We start from the raw sequence: 18,445 nt of genomic DNA, 5'->3' as shown, positions 1-18,445 counted from the left end.
GCTGGGGCAGCGAGAGGACTGGACCTCGGGTCCTTTGCCTCTACAGCCCATTCTCTTGGCAATCTCTTGCTGTTAACATGAAAGCTTTCTCCTTGATCTCATCTTTACAAAACAAATGAAACTTGTCACCATATATAGACTGCATAGTAACAGTCACTTACATTTGACATTTATAGTCTCCTAGTTAACTAATAGACCTTAAGGTACCACTATTCCTCACTGATGGCATATCAATGGCAAAGCTTACGGTAAAATAAATTTCTAAACACTGTATTTTTTTCTCAATGGACTCATCTAGAAAACTGGAAGTGTGAACTCAAGAGGAGAGCCTCCAATGGGCAATAAAGAAAATTTGTGACTAAAAAAGCAGTTAAAGCAGTAGTCAGCACTGGGGCCAGCCAGACAGAACTAAATGGCCGTGGGATGCTACAAGGCTCCAGAATTCTCACTTACAATCTATTCTCCCCTGACCTGGCTCATTTCTTACTGAACTCCAGGAGCTCCGCTTGTGCCTGACACCCTTCACATGCACAAAGTCTCTTCTGTCTTTATCTTCCAATCTTGGTGTCTGCAGTGACTCCAGCCAAATTAGTCAAGCATGACACTTCAAGATACATAAAATTAATGTCCTGCTAACTTTAAACTCATTATATCAAGTTCACTTAGAAACAAACCTCTCTTTTCCTTTAAAGTTTTCTTTTGAAGAAGGCATGATTGTTTTTCATAATTCGGACACTGAAAACCATGGTATTTACATATATAAAAATCATCTATGATACATATTACACCATGATACATATATAATAAGATTTATAGAAATTAAAAAATGGAAAGCACAACTGTTTGGGGTTTTACCTACTAGAATAAAAAGTATACATAAATGTTATTATTTAGTACATGTTATTATGCACCTTGCTTCTTTTATTCCACACCATTCTTATCTTTCGACTGTGGTACATAGGTCTCTTCAGGGTGTCTAATTAGACATAGAATGCTGGTGGGCAGGAGGATATCTGTATTTTCGGTATGATTAGAAGGTCCCAAATTGCTCTTCAAAGTGGCTGTGCCAATTTACATGACATTAAGGTAGGAACATTCCTCTTCCGTCATATTCTCACTAGCATTTAATATCATCAGGTTTAGCCCATTACATTTTGACTATACATGGAATTATTGAAATTTTGCAACATCTTAAGAGAAGTTCCAAGAAGGCTGAACTGGGGACATGTCATTATTTACTTTTGATTATCATTAGTAGTTTATTATTTTATTAAAGAGAATGGCTATCTCTTCTTTAAATCTCCAGGGCTAGCAGAGTGGCTCACAAAGAGTATGTAAACTAAATATTTTTTAATTGCACTGGATATGTACACATACACATACACACTTAACACAATGTTCAGCCTTATCAACTCTCTGAAAACTCAGTAAAGCTGAAAGTTACCAGGTTGCAAATTAATAAAAACACATCTTTGCTTTCTTTCTCATATGTTTGTAAAAAATAATGGTCATTAAAAATGAACTCCAAAACTAACACATAAAGAAAATGATGATCAATAATGAATGTTTTTACAAACTTATGTATTTAAATAACAAAGTATAATATATAATGACGTATGTATTATATAGAATATTTAATTCCATGTATATGCAAATACACATGTATATGAAAATAAAACTATCTAGAATGTGATACAATATGTGGTTCTCGGGGTCCAGACTCTGAACCAACCTTGCTTGGTTGTTTCGGCTTTGGTTTAATACTGATGAAGACATCGAGCTGTTCCATCAACTGAGCAATGAACTGTGGATCAACTTCAATTTCTTCCTTCATATCAAACATCAACACAAGGGGAAGACAACCCTAAGAAATGTCACAACAGAAAGTGTAGGAAGTAAAACGTTACTCATTTAAACATCTGATAATTTAACATGCCTACAAATAATGCAATATTCTATGGGCTGAAAGAGTAAACCAAAGTATTAAAGCTGAATCACATGCTTTCACAAAGCTTAGGGAATTGGTGTGGAAATAATGCTGAGGGCACAAACTATTTTTGAACAACAAAATAATATGTGTCTGAAGTTTATGTTATTGGCCCTAAATTTTTTACCCACTTTCCACCTTGGAAAATTCCTCCATTCTCTGACTTCCATTCTGTTAGTGATGCCAGAAACTAGATCCTGAACCACATCAAGGGCACTAATCCTGTGCTTTTGCTCAAAGACTTACAGTACTGGTTTTTATTGTCTTCTGAATGAAATCTAAACATGTACCAGCATTTCAAGATCTCCACATTCTGGCCCAGCTTTGCTTGTATAGTCACAGGCCTGTATGTCCACACATCTGCCCCTTCCTAAAGGCTAGACCAGCCTCCTGACTATTTTTCAAGCAGATTCTGTACTTGGGTCTCAACTCACCCAGAGGTTTCTTCACCAACTGAAGACCTACTTCTCTTCTGGGGCAGCTCCAACCTTACCTCCTTCCTGGAGTAAAATGCTACTACTGTTTCTTCTTTTAGCTTTCTCACTTTTTAGCTCTGCAGAGGTCAGCACTTGTTTGTTTCTCTGATCCTTTCTTCCTGGCCCTGACTCTACTAACTATAGGAATCTCATACTTTTACTGATTCCCAGGACACTCAGTACTAGCCCACTGATTGCTGGGTTCTGTACAGAAGTGTCAGGAGAAGTACCAGTCAAATACACTGGAATTAAAATGAAATGACTGTGTTCCATTTTCCTTGTGGATAAAAGTGATTTTTGTATTTAAAATATAGGTTAAAGCCTTTTATTTCTTTTAAAGATTTATTTACTTATTTGAGAGAAAGAGAGTGTGTGCACACACGCATGAGTTGGGGGAGGGGCAGAGGGAGAGAAACTGAAGCAGGGCCTGTGCTGAGTGTGGAGCCCAACATGGGGCTCAATTTCATGACCCAGAGATCATGACCTGAGCTGAAATCAAGAGTCAGATACTTAACCAACTGAGCCATCCAGGTGCCCCTAGGTTAAGGCCTTTTAATTTATCCCTCTCTTCCTCACTTCTTTTAATATTATACAATACTATATCTCATTGCACACTTAAATTTTTGGTAGGTATGATCAAACTGAATATGAATTCCTAACTGTACAGAATGTCTGAAAAACTTCACTTAAAATAATACCTATAGAGAAAAAGCAGAAAAAAGAAAATTATGAAGAGTAATCATAATAATCTTTGGACATAAATATGCTACCTAACTAGTGGTATATTAAAAGTATCCTTATAGGGGCACCTGGGTGGCTCAGTCAGTTAATCATCTGCGTTCAGCTCAGGTCATGATGCCGGGGTCCTGGGATCAAGCCCCACATCGGGCTCTCTGCTCAGCGGGGAGCCTGCTTCTCCCTCTACCTGCTGCTCCCCCTGCTTGTGCTCTGTCTCTCTGTCAAATAAATAAATGAAATCTTTAAAAAAATAAAAAAATAAAAATATCCTTCTAAACTAAGCCTGGCTAAAAAGAAATCATTCACAACAAAATAATTATGTATTATAATCCTTAATGATTATAACAAGCTCTTATCTATCAGAGGAATGCAATCAAAAATAAAAGTTTGGATTTTCTGGGGCACCTGGGTGGCTTAGTTAATTAAATGTCAGACTCTTGATTTTGGCTTAGGTCATGATCTCAGGGTCCTGGGATCTAGGCCTGAGTTGGGCTCTATGCTGAGCATGGAGCCCGCTTAAGATTCTCTTTCCCTCATCCTCTGCCCCTCCCCTTCCTGCTTGTGCTCCTCTCTCTCTCTTAAAAAACAAAAATTGCATTTTCTGAAAAGTTTCTCAAAAACAAATTCTGCAAGTTAATAATAGTAAAGATCACACCTGAGGCTTACTGTTTCAAATATTACTAAAGGTCAAGTTCTTGAACAGGAGAATACAGGGATGTTTTTAATAAGATAATTTGTAAGTCCACATTATGTCAATCCATTTTGTTACTATGTATCAACCTACACACTGTGTTTTTAAATGAATATAGGAAGAACAGAAATATTGCAAATTTTAAGTAGGAAGCAATAGCTAATTATATAATGGCTATTTTCTTCAATGCATTAAGACTCAAATTCGCGGCTTCAATACCATTTTTTAAGTTGTATCAGACATCTGTGAAATGTTCACGTTTCATGTTACTAAAATTTGTATCAAAAAAATAAGATTTATATCTGTGAGGGTAAAAAGGTATTTTTACTTTTCTGTTTAAACAGAAGACTTTTTTTGTCAAATGCAGACAAATACTACATGTCAGATGAAAATCACCTTCCACAAAATACAGCACATTATTTCATTGTATCCCCTTCTGTGTTTAGTTTAAGTTAAAAAAAAATACTGCAAAGAAATTACTTGCCTATGTAATGAAATGAAGCCTGTAAGGCACTACATACTTTACTCTTATTTTATTTCCTTTTAGCAAGAAACTTATTTGACAAGGCTTTTGAAGCGTTTTCATGAATACCACAGTAGTATGGTGTGTGCCGTCACATACACTGTACCCAAAGAAGTAAAGAAAATAAAATGAAATTGTAACACTAATTTCAGTAAACCTACCATGAGATATTGCCTTGCAAGACAGACAGACTCAATGGTGCCCTGGAGGTAGACGGTGGATTTCTTTTGTGGATTACTGGGGTCAGGAAAGTGGATCTGAGCACCTGTTCTTTGCATGATATGTTTGATGTTGCTTCCATTTCGACCCATCATAAAGAGATGATGTTGAGCTGCAATATCTAGTTGTGTGCTCACAGGAATAGCTGATGCCAAGCTCCCAGCGAGATGTTCCAACAGCATGGCAGTTCCTTCCTACCAGAAAAAGGTAGGAGAGAAATAATCCTACAGAATAACTGTCCACATACAAGGAAAGATTCTAGTGTACTTCTAATAGCTATGGAGAAACTCAACACATTCCATAAACCAAAATGCAATACAAGGGAAAATTCTGGAAAATGAATTAGTTTGAAATCCTTTAAAAATGAATTTGCATAGGGGTACCGGGATGGCTCAGTCAGTTAAGCATCTGCTTTGGCTCTGGTTGTGATCCCAGGGTCCTGGGATCGAGCCCCACATTGGGCTCCCTGCTCAGCGGGGAGTCTGTTTCTCCCTCTCCCTTTTCCCTTTCCCCCACCCCTCATGCTCACTCTCTCACTCTCTCGCTCAAATGAATAAAATCTAAAAAAAATAAAAATAAAACTTGCATAATTCGTACACTTATGATGTTCATAATTATCTCAATTACTTGCCTTCACAGCACTGGTGTTATTCTGAGATCCTCGTACTATCACAGTAGCACCATACATTCGAGAACGCTGCTTAAATGACACTGAAATGTTGTACGTTTGTGATATGTGCTGAATTGAGGGGGAGTTAGGATCGGGAACCGGTTGAAGAATCCCAGCGATTGGTAGCTCAAACATCAGCACCAAAGGAAGCAGCTCCTAAATTAAAGTATGCAAGCCCAAAGCAGACAGCTGAATCACTACACATTTAGAGATGTACATAACTCATTCCTTCTTTTCTGAGGTTGGAATTATAAAACATAAATTGTTTTTATTATAGACATAAGCTTGGGTAGACTTTGTAAATTTTCTCAAATTAAAGGAGGCTTTTGTGAAACCTGAGAGTTTGTAACAGTTGCCTGTGGAATTCTTCCTTGGGTCTCTTTTTCATCATTTTAAAATCATCAGAGAAACAGAGTCAGGTATAATCTGGAATATCTCTAAGAAACATCTTCAACACATTAAAACAACTTCTGTCACTATTTCCTAACTATTGAACATATGATTTGGTTATAAATTGATACATTAAGATATTTTTATTGCCTTATGATGCAACCATTGCCGATACTGATTTACAGTATTAAAGTAGTAAATAGTTACCCGAATTCTAACTCGGGCAGATTCTACTCCTGCTGGTTGTCCTGCTATAGATACCTGCAAAAATAAGAAAATACAGAGTTAGATTTCAATTGAGCCCACAACTGCTTTTCCAGTCATCTACACCCTTGCCACTCAAAATGTCACCTAGGAAAAAACAGCATTGCCATTATCTGGGAGCTTGTTAAAAATGAAGGATCTCAGGCACCAACCCAGTCCTACTTAATCATAATTTGCATTTTATTGAGCTCCTTAGCTGATTTGTGTCAACTGATTTACATCAACCCCTGGACTTACCTAAAACCTCGCAGTCCCCATAATGCCATCCTGCCCACTTTATCATTTCTCTTGTTCACTGCATTTTCTATCTTTTGTTTAAACTCTGCATAGTGTATATCAAATCTGTACTGTGAATCACTATACAATGTTATTGCTGCAATAAGTACTCAAAATATTGAACTACTTCATTCTAGTTGGTTAAAAAAAAAAAAAATCTTTGCTCCAATACTATCTCCAGCTCTCTCCCGGGATCCCCTGGACTTTCCCATGATCCATCAACTAAAGAATTAATCTTGGCATGAGGGTAAAGGTGTGGGGCTCCAGCGCACTGTTCCTGATAGACCATACCCCATGCCATACCAATTGTCAAATATTTGGAATACTGCCCTTGCTTTCTTTCTTATGTATGTGTCACTGTCACCATTAGTCCCCACAGAGAAAAGACTGTTATCTTACTCATCTTTGTGGTTGACAGTTTCTAGTACTGTGATTAGATTAGAGAGGAAACTTCCAAATAACACAAATAATACTATCTGATCTTCAGGTACTGAAAATGTATGGACAGGTGAGTTTCATTAGTTTTCAAACACAAAAACTAGAAAAATGTGTATAAACTAAAGAGAGACATAATTCAGTCAATGTGAGGAAGACGAGCACTTGGGCACTGCCTCTTCGAAGGTGATGTGGCACACCCTGCAGAACCACACGTATGATGCTATGGACAGAATCCCCACAGTGGACATGTGCTTGCAGTAGGCAAGGTTCCAGGTCCTTTCCTAACATAATGTTCTCTGGGCCTTGCCTCAGGGACTTCACTTTATGTTGCCGTCACATTTACAGTGCTCCCTCTCTTCTACAACCATTTAGAGATGAAAGGTTTATAGCCTACCTACAAGTCATCTCTTTAAAAAAGTAGAGCACCTTCATTCTACTTGGAAAGAGACATACATTCTTTTTTATTTTTATTTTTTGAGTCTAGTTGACACATAATGTTACATTAGTTTCAGGTGTACAACATAGTGATTTGACAAGTCTGTAAGTTACGACATGCTCACCATTGCTATTCCAATACCACTGGCTATCTTCTCTATGCTGGGCCTTTTATTCCCATGACTTATTCGTCCCATAACCGGGAGCCTGTACCTCCCACTCCCCTTCAACCATGCTGCCCATCTCCCCACCACCCTCTCCTCTGGAAACCATCGGTTTGTTCTCTGCATTTATAGGTCTGCTTCTGCTTTTTGTTTATTCATTTGATTTTTTTTAGATTCCACATATTAGTAAGATCATAGGGTATGGATAGCCAGTTTGGATTTCCGGAAGCTTAAGTGGCAGAGCCCGTGGGAGGGCCCCTAAGCAATGAGTTCACAGATAGGAAAAGATGGCAGAGGAGTAGGGGACCCTATTCCAACCAGTCCCCAGAATTGAGCTGGATATCTACCAGACCACTCTGAACACCCAAGAAAACAGCCTGAGATGTAAGAAGATAGATCTGGATCTCCACAAACAGAATATGGCAGGCAGTTAATTTCAAGGTTCGAAGCAGGGAGCCATGATCCCGCAGGCAGATATCAGAGGATAAACGGCAGTGGGAGGGAGCGTGGCCGTGGGGATCCTACACCGCTGGTGAGCGACAGCCTCCCACGCTGGGGACGGGGCACAGACTCGCAGACCAGTAGCGGCAGGGAAAGGACTTTAGGGCAGTCCCCCAAATGGAAACCAGAGAAGCAGAGCTGCACATGCAAACTGGGGGCAGCTGGCAGTTTTAGAAGCACAAAGGGCAGAGACGTGCCCCAACCTGGAGGTGAGGACTGGGAGTGCTGCTGAGGGGCGCACAACCCAGGACACTGCAGTTTATAGCAGCACAGACAGAGACGAAGATAGTATGGCCTGGAGAGCTCACTGAAGAACAGACTGCGATCTTTCTGCTCTGAGGCAGAGGGTTGGAAACAGTCTCTTCTGCTCTGACTCTTGGAAGAAACGCGGAAAGCCTCCAGGGAAAGCCGCCAGAAAACAAAAGCCCCCCAAAACTGGTTTTCACTCAGCCTACCCCCCGCCACAGGGGGCAGGGCACCTCTGCCCAAACAGGGCTGCCTGAGTAACAGCACAGCAGGTGCCTCCCCCAAAAGACAGGCTGGGAAAACAAGAGGCCAGCAACCCTAAGGTCCCTAGAAAACAGGTGCATCTTGCTTGGGTTGTGATCAATAATTTGGACTCTATACATTCCCTAAACCACCCCTCAACAGAATGACTAGGAGGAGGAACCCCCAAAATAGGAAAAGACTCAGAGACTATGACTTATGCCACAGATTTACAAAAGGATTCACATATAACCAAGATGTCAGAGATGGAATTCAGGCTAATAATTGTGAAGACAATAGCTAGAATGGAGAAATCAATTAATGGCAACATAGAGTCTCTAAGGGCAGAGATGAAAGCTGAATTGGCAGAATTTAAAAATACTATCAATGAGATCCAATCTAATCTAGATAATCTAACAGCTAGGGTAAGCAAGGCAGAAGAACGAATTAGTGACCTAGAAGGCCAATTAATAGACAAAAAGGGAAAAGAGGAGGTCAGGGAAAAACAACTCAGAATCCATGAAAATAGAACCAGAGAAATAAGTGACACCATGAAATGTTCCAATGTCAGAATTATTGGATCTAAGGGGGTGGAGAGAGGACTAGAAGATATATTTGAGCAAATCATAGCTGAGAACTTCCTTAATCTGGGGAATGAAACAAACATTCATGTCCTAGAGGCAGAGAGAACCCCTCCCAAGATCAAGGAAAACAGGCCAACACCCTGGCATGTAACAGTAAAACTCGCAAACCTTAGAACCAAGGAAACCATCTTAAGGGCAGTTAGGGGGAAGAGATTCCTTATGTAGAGAGGGAAGAACATCAGAATAACATCAGGCCTATCCACAGAGACCTGGCAAGCCAGAAAGGCCTGGCAAGACATATTCAGGATACTAAACAAGAAGAACATGCAGCCAAGAATACTTTATCCGGCAAGGCTGTCATTTAGAATGGAAGGAGAGATGCAGAGCTTCCAAGACCAGCAGAAACCGAAAGAGTATGTGACCACTAAGCTGGCCCTGCAAGAAATATTAAGGGGGGGGCTCTATAAAAGGAGAAAGACCCCAAGAGTGATACAGAAAAGAAATTCACAGGGACAATCTATAAAAACAAGGTCTTCAGAGGCAACATGATGACAATTAATTCATATCTTTCAATAATAACTCTCAACGTGAACGCCCTAAATGCTCCCATAAAACGGCACAGGGTTGCAGATTGGATAAAAAGATAGGACCCATCCAAATGTTGTCTACAAGAGACTCATTTTGAACCTAAAGATACATCCAGACTGAAAGTGAAGCGATGGAGATCCATCTTCCATGCCAACGGACCTCAAAAGAAAGCTGGGGTAGCAATTCTTATATCAGACAAATTAGATATTGTTTTAAGATGTTTTTATTTTTTTGACAGAGAGAGAGAGAGACAGCGAGAGAGGGAACAAAAGCAAGGGGAGTGAGAGAGGGAGAAGCAGGCTTTCCATGGAGCAGGGAGCCCGATGCGGGGCTCAGTTCCAGGACCCTGGGATCATGACCCGAGCCGAAGGCAGACACTTAACAACTAAGCCACCCAGGCGCCCCCAGACAAATTACATTTTAAACTAAAGACTGTAGTTAGAGACACAGAAAGACACTATATCATTCTTAAAGGGTCTATCCAACAAGAAGATCTAATGATTGTAAATATCTATGCCCCCAATATGGGAGCAGCCATCAGCATAAGCCAACTGTTAACCAAAATAGTCATATTGATAACAAAACGTTAATTGTGGGAGACCTCAGTACTCCACTCTCAGCAATAGACAGATCATCTAAGCAGAAAATCAACAAAGAAACAAGAGCTTTGAATGATACACTGGACCAGATGGACCTCATAGGTATATACAGAACATTCCACCCTAAAATAACAGAATAGTCATTCTTCTTGAGTGCACATGGAACTTTCTCCAGAATAGACCACATACTAGGTCACAAATCAGGTCTCAACCGATAGCAAAAGATTGAGATTATTCCTTATATATTCTCAGACCATAATGCTTTAAAATGAACTCAATCACAAGAAAAAATTTGGAAGAAATTCAAACACTTGGAAGCTAAAGACCACTCTGCTCAAGAATGTTTGGGTCAACCAGGAAATCAAAGAAGAACTTAAACAATTCATGGAAACCAATGAGAATGAAAACACATTGGTCCAAAACCTATGGGATACTGCACAGGCAGTCCTAAGGTGGAAATACATACCCATCCAAGCCTCCCTCAAAAAATTAGAAAAGTCCCGAATTCACCAACTAATTCTACACCTTAAAGAACTAGAGAAAAAGCAACAAATGATGCCTAAGGCATGAATTAGAAATAATTAAGATCAGAGTAGAGATCAATGAATTAGAAACCAGAAACACAGTAGGTCAGATCAACGAAACTAGAAGCTGTTCTTTGAAAGAATTAATAAGATTGATAAACCACTGGCCAGACTTATCCAAAAGAAAAGAGAAAGGACCCAAATTAATAAAATTATGAATGAAAGGGGAGAGATCACGACTAACACCAAGAAAATAGAAACAACTATTAGAAATTATTATCAACAACTATATGCCAATAAACTGAGCAAGCTGGATGAAATGGATGCCTTCCAGGAAACCTATAAACTCCCAAGACTGAAACAGGAAGAAATTGACAACCTGACTAAGCCAATAACCAGTAACGAGATTGAAGCAGTGATCAAAAACCTCCCAAAAAACAAGAGTCCAGGGCCTGATGGATTCCCTGGGGAATTCTACCAAACATTCAAAGAAGAAATAATACCTATTCTCCTGAAGCTGTTTCAAAAAATAGAAACAGAAGGAAAGCTTCCAGACTCATTCTATGAGGCCAGCATTACCTTAATCCCCAAACCAGGCAAAGACCCCATCAAAAAGGAGAATTTCAGACCCATAGCCCTGATGAATATGGATTCCAAAATCCTCAACAAAATCCTAGCTAATAGGATCCAACAATACATTAAAAGAATCATCCACCATGACCAAATGGGATTTATCCCCAGGATGCAAGGGTGGTTCAACATTTCCAAATCAATCAATGTGATAGAACACATTAATAAGAGGAGAGAGAAGAACCATATGGTCCTCTCAATTGATACAGAAAAAACATTTGACAAAATACAGCATCCTTTCCTGATTAAAACTCTTCACAGAGCATAGGGATAGAAGGAACATTCCTCAAGTTCATAAAATCCATCTATGAAAAACCCACAGTGAATGTCATCCTCAATGGGGAAAAGCTGAGAGCCTTTCCCTTAAGATCAGGAACACATCAAGGATGCCCACTCTCGCCACTACTGTTCAACATAGTACTAGAAATCCTAGCAACAGCAATCAGACAACAAAAAGAAATAAAAGTTATCCAAATTGGCAAAGAAGAAGTCAAACTCTCTCTTTTCGCAGATGACATGATACTTTATGTGGAAAACCCAAAAGATTCCACCCCTAAATTACTAGAACTCATACAGCAATTCAGTAATGTGGCAGAATACAAAATCAATGCACAGAAATCAGTTGCTTTCTTATATACTAACAATGCAACTGTAGAAAGAGAAATTAGAGAAATGATTCCATTTACAATAGCACCAAAAACTATAAGATATCTCGGAATAAACCTAACCAAAGACGTAAAGGATCTATACTCTAGGAACTACAGAACAGTCATGAAAGAAATTGAAGATGACACAAAAAGATGGAAAAACATTCCATGCTCATGGATTGAAAGAATAAACATTGTTAAAATGTCTATGCTATCCAGAACAATCTATACCTTCAATGCCATCCCGATCAAAATTCCAATGACATTTTTCAAAGTGCTGGAACAAACAATCCTAAAATCTGCATGGAATCAGAAAAGACCCCGAATCGCCAAGGAAATGTTGAAAAAGAAAAACAAAGCTGGGGGCTTCACGTTGCCCGATTTCAAGCTATATTCAAAGCAGTGATCACCAAGACAGCGTGGTACTGGCACAAAAACAGACATACAGACCAATGGAAAAGAATAAAGAGCCCAGATATGGACCCTCAACTCTATGGTCAAATAATCCTCGACAAAGCAGGACAAAACATGCAATGGAAAAAAGCCAGTCTCTTCAATAAATGGTGTTGGGAAAACTGGACAGCCACATGCAGAAAAATGAAACTGGACCATTCTCTAACACCATACACAATGATAAACTCAAAATGGATGAAAGACCTCAATGTGAGACAGGAATCCATCAAAATCCTAGAGGAGAACATAGGCAGTAACCTCTTTGACATCGGCCACAGCAACTTCTTTCAAGATACATCTCCAAAGGCTAATGAAACAAAAGCAAAAATGAACTTTGGGGACTTCATCAAAATAAAAAACTTCTGCAAAGCAAAGTAAATAGTCAATAAAACAAAGAGGCAACCCACAGAATGGAAGAAGATATTTGCAAATGACACTACAGATAAAGGGCTGGTATCCAAGATCTATAAAGAACTTCTCAAACTCAACACCCAAAAAACAAATAATCAAGTCAAAAAATGGGCAGAAGACATGAACAGACACTTCTCCAAAGAAGACATACAAATGGCTAACAGACACATGAAAAAATGTTCATCATTAGCCATCAGGGAAATTTAAATCAAAACCACGTTGAGATACCACCTTACACCAGTCAGAATGGCAAAAATTGATAAGGCAAGAAACAACAAATGTTGGAGAGGTTGTGGAGAAACGGGAACCCTCTTACAATGTTGGTGGGAATGCAAGTCGGTGCAGCCACTTTGGAAAACAGTGTGGAGGTGCCTCAAAAAATTAAAAATAGAGCTACCTGGGGCACTGGGTGGCTCAGTTGGTTAAGTGACTGCCTTTGGCTCAGGTCATGATCCCGGAGTCCCGGGATCGAGTCCTGCATTGGGCTCCCTGTTCAGCGGGGAGTCTGCTTCTCCCTCTGACCCTCCCCCCTCTCATGTGTTCCCTCTCCCTCTCATTCTTGCTCTCTCAAATAAATAAATAAATAAAATCTTAAAAAAAAAAATAGAGCTACCCTATGACCTAGCAATTGCACTCCTGGGTATTTACCCCAAAAACACAGATGTAGTGAAAAGAAGGGCCATATACACCCCAATGTTCATAGCAGCAATGTCTACAATAGCCAAACTGTGGAAAGAGCCGAGATGCCCTTCAACAGATGAATGGATAAAGAAGATGTGGTCCATATATACAATGGAATATTACTCAGCCATCAGGAAGGATGAATACCCAACTTTTACATCAACATGGATGGGACTGGAGGAGATTATGCTAAGTGAAATAAGTCAAGCAGAGAAAGTCACTTATCATATGGTTTCACTTATTTGTGGAACATAAGGAACAGCATGGAGGACATTAGGAGAAGGAAGGGAAAAATGAAGGGGGGAATTGGGGGGAGAGATGAACCATGAGAGACTATGGACTCTGAGAAACAATCTGAGGGTTTTAGAGGGGAGGGGGAGGGAAGGGTTAGCCCGGTGATGGGTATTAAGGAAGGAGGGCACGTACTGCATGGAGCACTGGGTGAATCATGGAACACTACATCAAAAACTAATGATGTATTATACAGTGACTAACATAACATAATAAAATAAAATTTTAAAAAAAGATCATATGGTATGTATGGTTATTTTTTTTTGCTTTCATCTCCCAAAAAAGATATGCATATGGAAAATTAAAGTTTTAATTTGTTCCATAACAGTTCATGCGAAAAGACAAAGCACCTGGTTGCTTTTTTCTGCTTGGTTATTCCTGTTGGAATCTGGAAAGTGGATGTGGCATCCTGTTTCCTCCATCACTTTTTTAATATTGTTGCCTCCTTTGCCAATTACATGGGAATGTTCTGTATGTGAAACATCCATCTTCAAGGTGACTCGATTGCTCTATATGGAAACAATGTATTAATTCTTGATGCATGATAAAGAAAGGAACAACTCTTTAAAACACTTTTTCTCCAAGGGAACAGCACTAACAAAAAGAGACCCTGTGGGAAATCTTACAGATTTCTTGGTAATATCATCTTAATCTATAAATGTATACTTTCTATTTCTCTTTGGCTATAAAAAATAAATTTTCACTTTAAGACAAATTTGTCAGAAGAAATAGAAAGATATACTTTTTACCAAGATAACTTTTTGGAAAACAGCATTTAAATAAGGTCAGGCATAATTACAAATAAATTATTCAGTTTTTTCTTTAACAGACATTACTCATGAAACATTTAATTCAAATAACTAAAAACAGATGAAAATAATTACAAGATTGAATATATGTAGGTTAGTAGGAGTGTTGAACTGTGACAGAAATAAAAATAAAACTCAAAACTGAATAAGAAAGTATTTGTAAGCATTGTTTTCACAGCTTGTCTATTATTGTAGGTCAAACTTTACAGAGCAGACCTGTTATTCTCAGTGATAGGAAGAATGAGGAAGGGCTAAGAAAGCACAGAGCTCCAGCAGTAACATGGCTTACTTAAACCACGACAAAGTGTAATATTAGTTATAATAAAGCAAAACGTAAAATTCTAAGACATAATGAATAATTGTGATCACATTAGAATCTGTGAACTTAATTTTGGGAAATTCAGTATTGTAAAATTATAAAGACATGAAATCTTTTCTCATTTGTAAGACTGATATAAAAATTCTTCAGTCCTCAGAAAGTAAAATAAAAAAGTCAAAATACAACAAGATGTTAAAAATATCAATGGTTTTTAAATAGTCTTAATTCTTAAATTTTAAACTTATATCCATTAAATACTTTGATTTTTAAATTTAGTTCTTTTAGTTTAACATTTGAAGTACAGGAAAAAGATAATTCTTTTTGGGAAAAGATTCTAGAATATTTAATAACTGTAAGGTGAATAATTCTCAAAAATAAAAAAGAACAAGAAAAGAAAAAAAGAAGGAAGAGATTAGAAACCATTTCAATGAAATACCAGGTGGCAACACATAGTGGTTAAGAACCAAACAGCCTGGATTTAAATCCCACCTCTTCGTTTATTAGCTATTGGATTCTGGGCAAATTCCCTAATATCTCTGTGCTGAGTTGGTTACGAACATTAAACAAATTTGTAAGATGCTTATTAGCAAAGTGCCTGCCATATCGTATGTGATTTAGAAGTGTTTACTAGAATAAATTCTCACAAATGAGTATACATTTTTACACATCTAAATTTCCCTATTATCTCTCTAACCTATACCTGCAGAGAGAGAAAGAACTTACAAAAGAAAGGTGTCAAGTTTCATGCCATCATATACAACTATATAGAAGATCATTCTGGCATCATAAAGGCAAATATGCTAATTCTTCCAAACTTCATCACTTGCTTTATACTAATCAGTGTCAATGTCTCTTTCTGAAGATGGCATATACATACAAACACATACATATGTACTTATATGTACATACTCACACACGTGTGCATGTATATATAATAATACTCATTTACCCAGCTTGAGAACCTATTCAAATTTTAAACAGAACTTTACATCCATTGTAGAATCATACATACTTATTTTAAAACCCACCATTACTTTCTCCTGGTTTTTCTTCTCCAAATGGTTCTTTTCATAACAGCACGAAGTAGCCCTTGCAGAGACAAGGTTCTTACATCTGAGTGTACTTAACATTCACTTACTTTTGTGTCTAAGACAGACATGATCATCTCCTTGGCCTCCTTAACATCTTCTTTCTTTCCAGAAACCTTAATATGGGGATCTATAAGAAATAAAAAACAAAGGACTCATATGAAACCCCCAAACTCTTTGTTTTAAAATTGATGTTACAATATAAGAAAAGAGATTCCATAAGAAATTCAATATTTGATTCATTCTAGGTATGTTAACATTGTAATTAAAAGAGGAATATGGAAAATCCCCAAGTTGTACATTTTTCTGTGTGGCGTTTTCCCTTCTGAAAGCTTGTTAAACCATTTAACTGCAAAATAAGTTTATCATATAATTATATTTTAAACGAGTGAAGAATCTATAAATGCAATTTATTACTTACTACATTCTTGCTACATTCCAAGCCCTGATCTAAGGCTTTAAATGCATTAACTCATTTAATGTACCCCACAGCTTTGCAAGGTTGTTGCCAGAGGAAATTAGGGCACAGAGCAGTTTAGTAACTTGCCCTAGAAAACCACTCAGAGGCTCATTCATTATAATCCAATGTCTTCCAACTCTGGATCCACACTTTCAAACCATGTGGTAATGTAATTCAGAAGGTATCTTTACACGTCAAGATTAACAGAATAAAACAGTATCTTCATTCAGGAATATTTAATATTTATTCAGAATTAGTGTTAAATGACTACTATATGTATTACTACATATATTATTGATTACTGGCACAGAATGTTATAAAGGAAAACATTCATTCATTCATTCATTCACAGCAAGTATTTTCTGAACCTCTACTATGTACCAGGCACTATTCTAGGGGCTGGAGTTTATATCAGTAAAGAAAAAGACCCTTGTCCACATGGAGCTTACAGTCTTGTACAGGGAGACAAAAATGAATCAAATAAACAAATTATCATTTAATGTACTCCAACATAACTTATGAAAAGGAGAACAAGACAAAAGGATGAAGAGTACCAGCTGTGGGAGGGGGTCAGGGCATTAGGCCTCATTGAGAAAGTGAGGTCTGAGTAAAAACTTAAAGGAGGTGAGGCAGTTCGTGAAGCTGGAATCCTCACAAGGAGGGAAACATCACAGCTCAAACTCCAGACGAGGATGTGTCTCTTCAGGTCTCTCTTTCGTCAGGTTTTCAAGTCTTCCCCGCAACAGCATGTTCTATTACCCCATGGGTCGGCCTGACAGAGACCAAGACCATTTGGGGTAAGCCAGAACTTCTATACCATTAGCCTTGGTGATAAAGTGTTATCACTAAAGTGATAAAGCTGAATAACAGAGAGAGCATCGTCATCACCATCACTAGTGATGGCAACCTTACTGACTGCCTACAACACACCACCTTCTCTGCTGAGTCCTTCCTATACTGAACTACACTTCAGATTAGCAACAGGGTCAGGAAATGTTTGCTGAGCATTTTTTACAATTAGCAAGCCATTCCAACTGAGTCCTTCCAAACCATCAATTCTCTAGAATAAGACAAGAGAATTACCTGGTGGGAATTTTATCAAATTACACATACTCCCCTGATATTGTGACTTACCTATCCCCATGCAACAGTCCATTTGAAAATCAATGCCATGAAGAGCATGTCATATTCATAAGGTAAAAATGAGCAACTAAATAGAGAGAGGAAGAAAGGGAGGAAAAGAGGGAAGGAGGGAGGGAGGGAGGAAACCCTGTCCTAAAGCTACAGGCTCTTAAGACCAGGACAGAGCAATCATAGTCAACAACAGTGCACCACCAAGCTTCAGAGCTCAGGAATGCATCTGGCCTCCTGAGGAGACATCCCAGCAAGCTGTGCTTAATTTGAGTCAGTGCTGTCACCTCCAGCCAGCCCCCGTCCCCGCCCCCGCCCTCTGCAGACTGTCTCCTGGGAGCTGCCCCTGGACTCAGACTCTTCTCCTTACCGTGTTCTTTAACCCTCCTCTGATGCTGGCCATGTCACAGGGACACTGTGAAGACGAAAGATCCTAAGATTGGTTTAAACCTTCTAAAATGAAATGTCAGGTATTAGAGGTGACGGGCCTAAAAGTAGGGCAAAACGGATGTCAAACAACCTCAGGTCAGTATGGCATCGTGTTCACATTGCTTACTCCTTAGTGCATCCTTACATGAACCTCTTTTCTCCTCTAAGATTCTCACCAACTTTAACATACTTATGTAAACAAAGCATTTTCTTCAATAATTCTTATTATATCCATTATAACTCCTCTAAGAAATATTTACATTACGAGCTAACTACATTCAAAGTTTTGATCCCTGCTATCTTTGACTTTGGTTTCAATTACTGTCAGCTGATCCTGACGTTAATCTCCACTGAAAATGCTTACTACTGGGGGATTAGAACCTGGCATTTCTCAAAACATACCTGATTGCACTCAAATGTAGCACTTGCTAAAATATACGTTCCTGGGTCTCCAGGATCCGGTAATTGGCATTTTGTTTGTTTCCCAAGTCATTTTTCAATCATGTATAGGACAGAACAGGTGAAACCACATAAAAAATATAA

At 38.5% G+C, this 18,445-nt stretch overlaps 1 protein-coding gene across 3 annotated transcripts in view; it reads right to left on the bottom strand.

Moving 5' to 3' along the window:
- BICC1 (BicC family RNA binding protein 1) overlaps positions 1 to 18,445 on the bottom strand; it is a 306,344-nt gene that overhangs the window by 31,190 nt on the left and 256,709 nt on the right. For all 3 annotated transcript variants that reach the window (XM_027596826.2, XM_027596824.2, XM_027596825.2), the window contains exons 4-9: positions 15,933 to 16,012; positions 14,017 to 14,175; positions 5,902 to 5,955; positions 5,266 to 5,460; positions 4,577 to 4,828; positions 1,733 to 1,864 (exon numbers count right to left, since the gene is read on the bottom strand). In XM_027596826.2, the coding sequence (XP_027452627.1) occupies positions 1,733 to 1,864; positions 4,577 to 4,828; positions 5,266 to 5,460; positions 5,902 to 5,955; positions 14,017 to 14,175; positions 15,933 to 16,012 (872 nt within the window). The remainder of the gene's footprint in view (positions 1 to 1,732; positions 1,865 to 4,576; positions 4,829 to 5,265; positions 5,461 to 5,901; positions 5,956 to 14,016; positions 14,176 to 15,932; positions 16,013 to 18,445) is intronic.

This window comes from Zalophus californianus, chromosome 15, assembly GCF_009762305.2.
Source record: "Zalophus californianus isolate mZalCal1 chromosome 15, mZalCal1.pri.v2, whole genome shotgun sequence".
NCBI lineage: Eukaryota > Metazoa > Chordata > Mammalia > Carnivora > Otariidae > Zalophus > Zalophus californianus.
The sequence above is the reverse complement of the archived record's forward strand: the minus strand, read 5'-3'. Positions and strand labels throughout refer to the sequence as shown.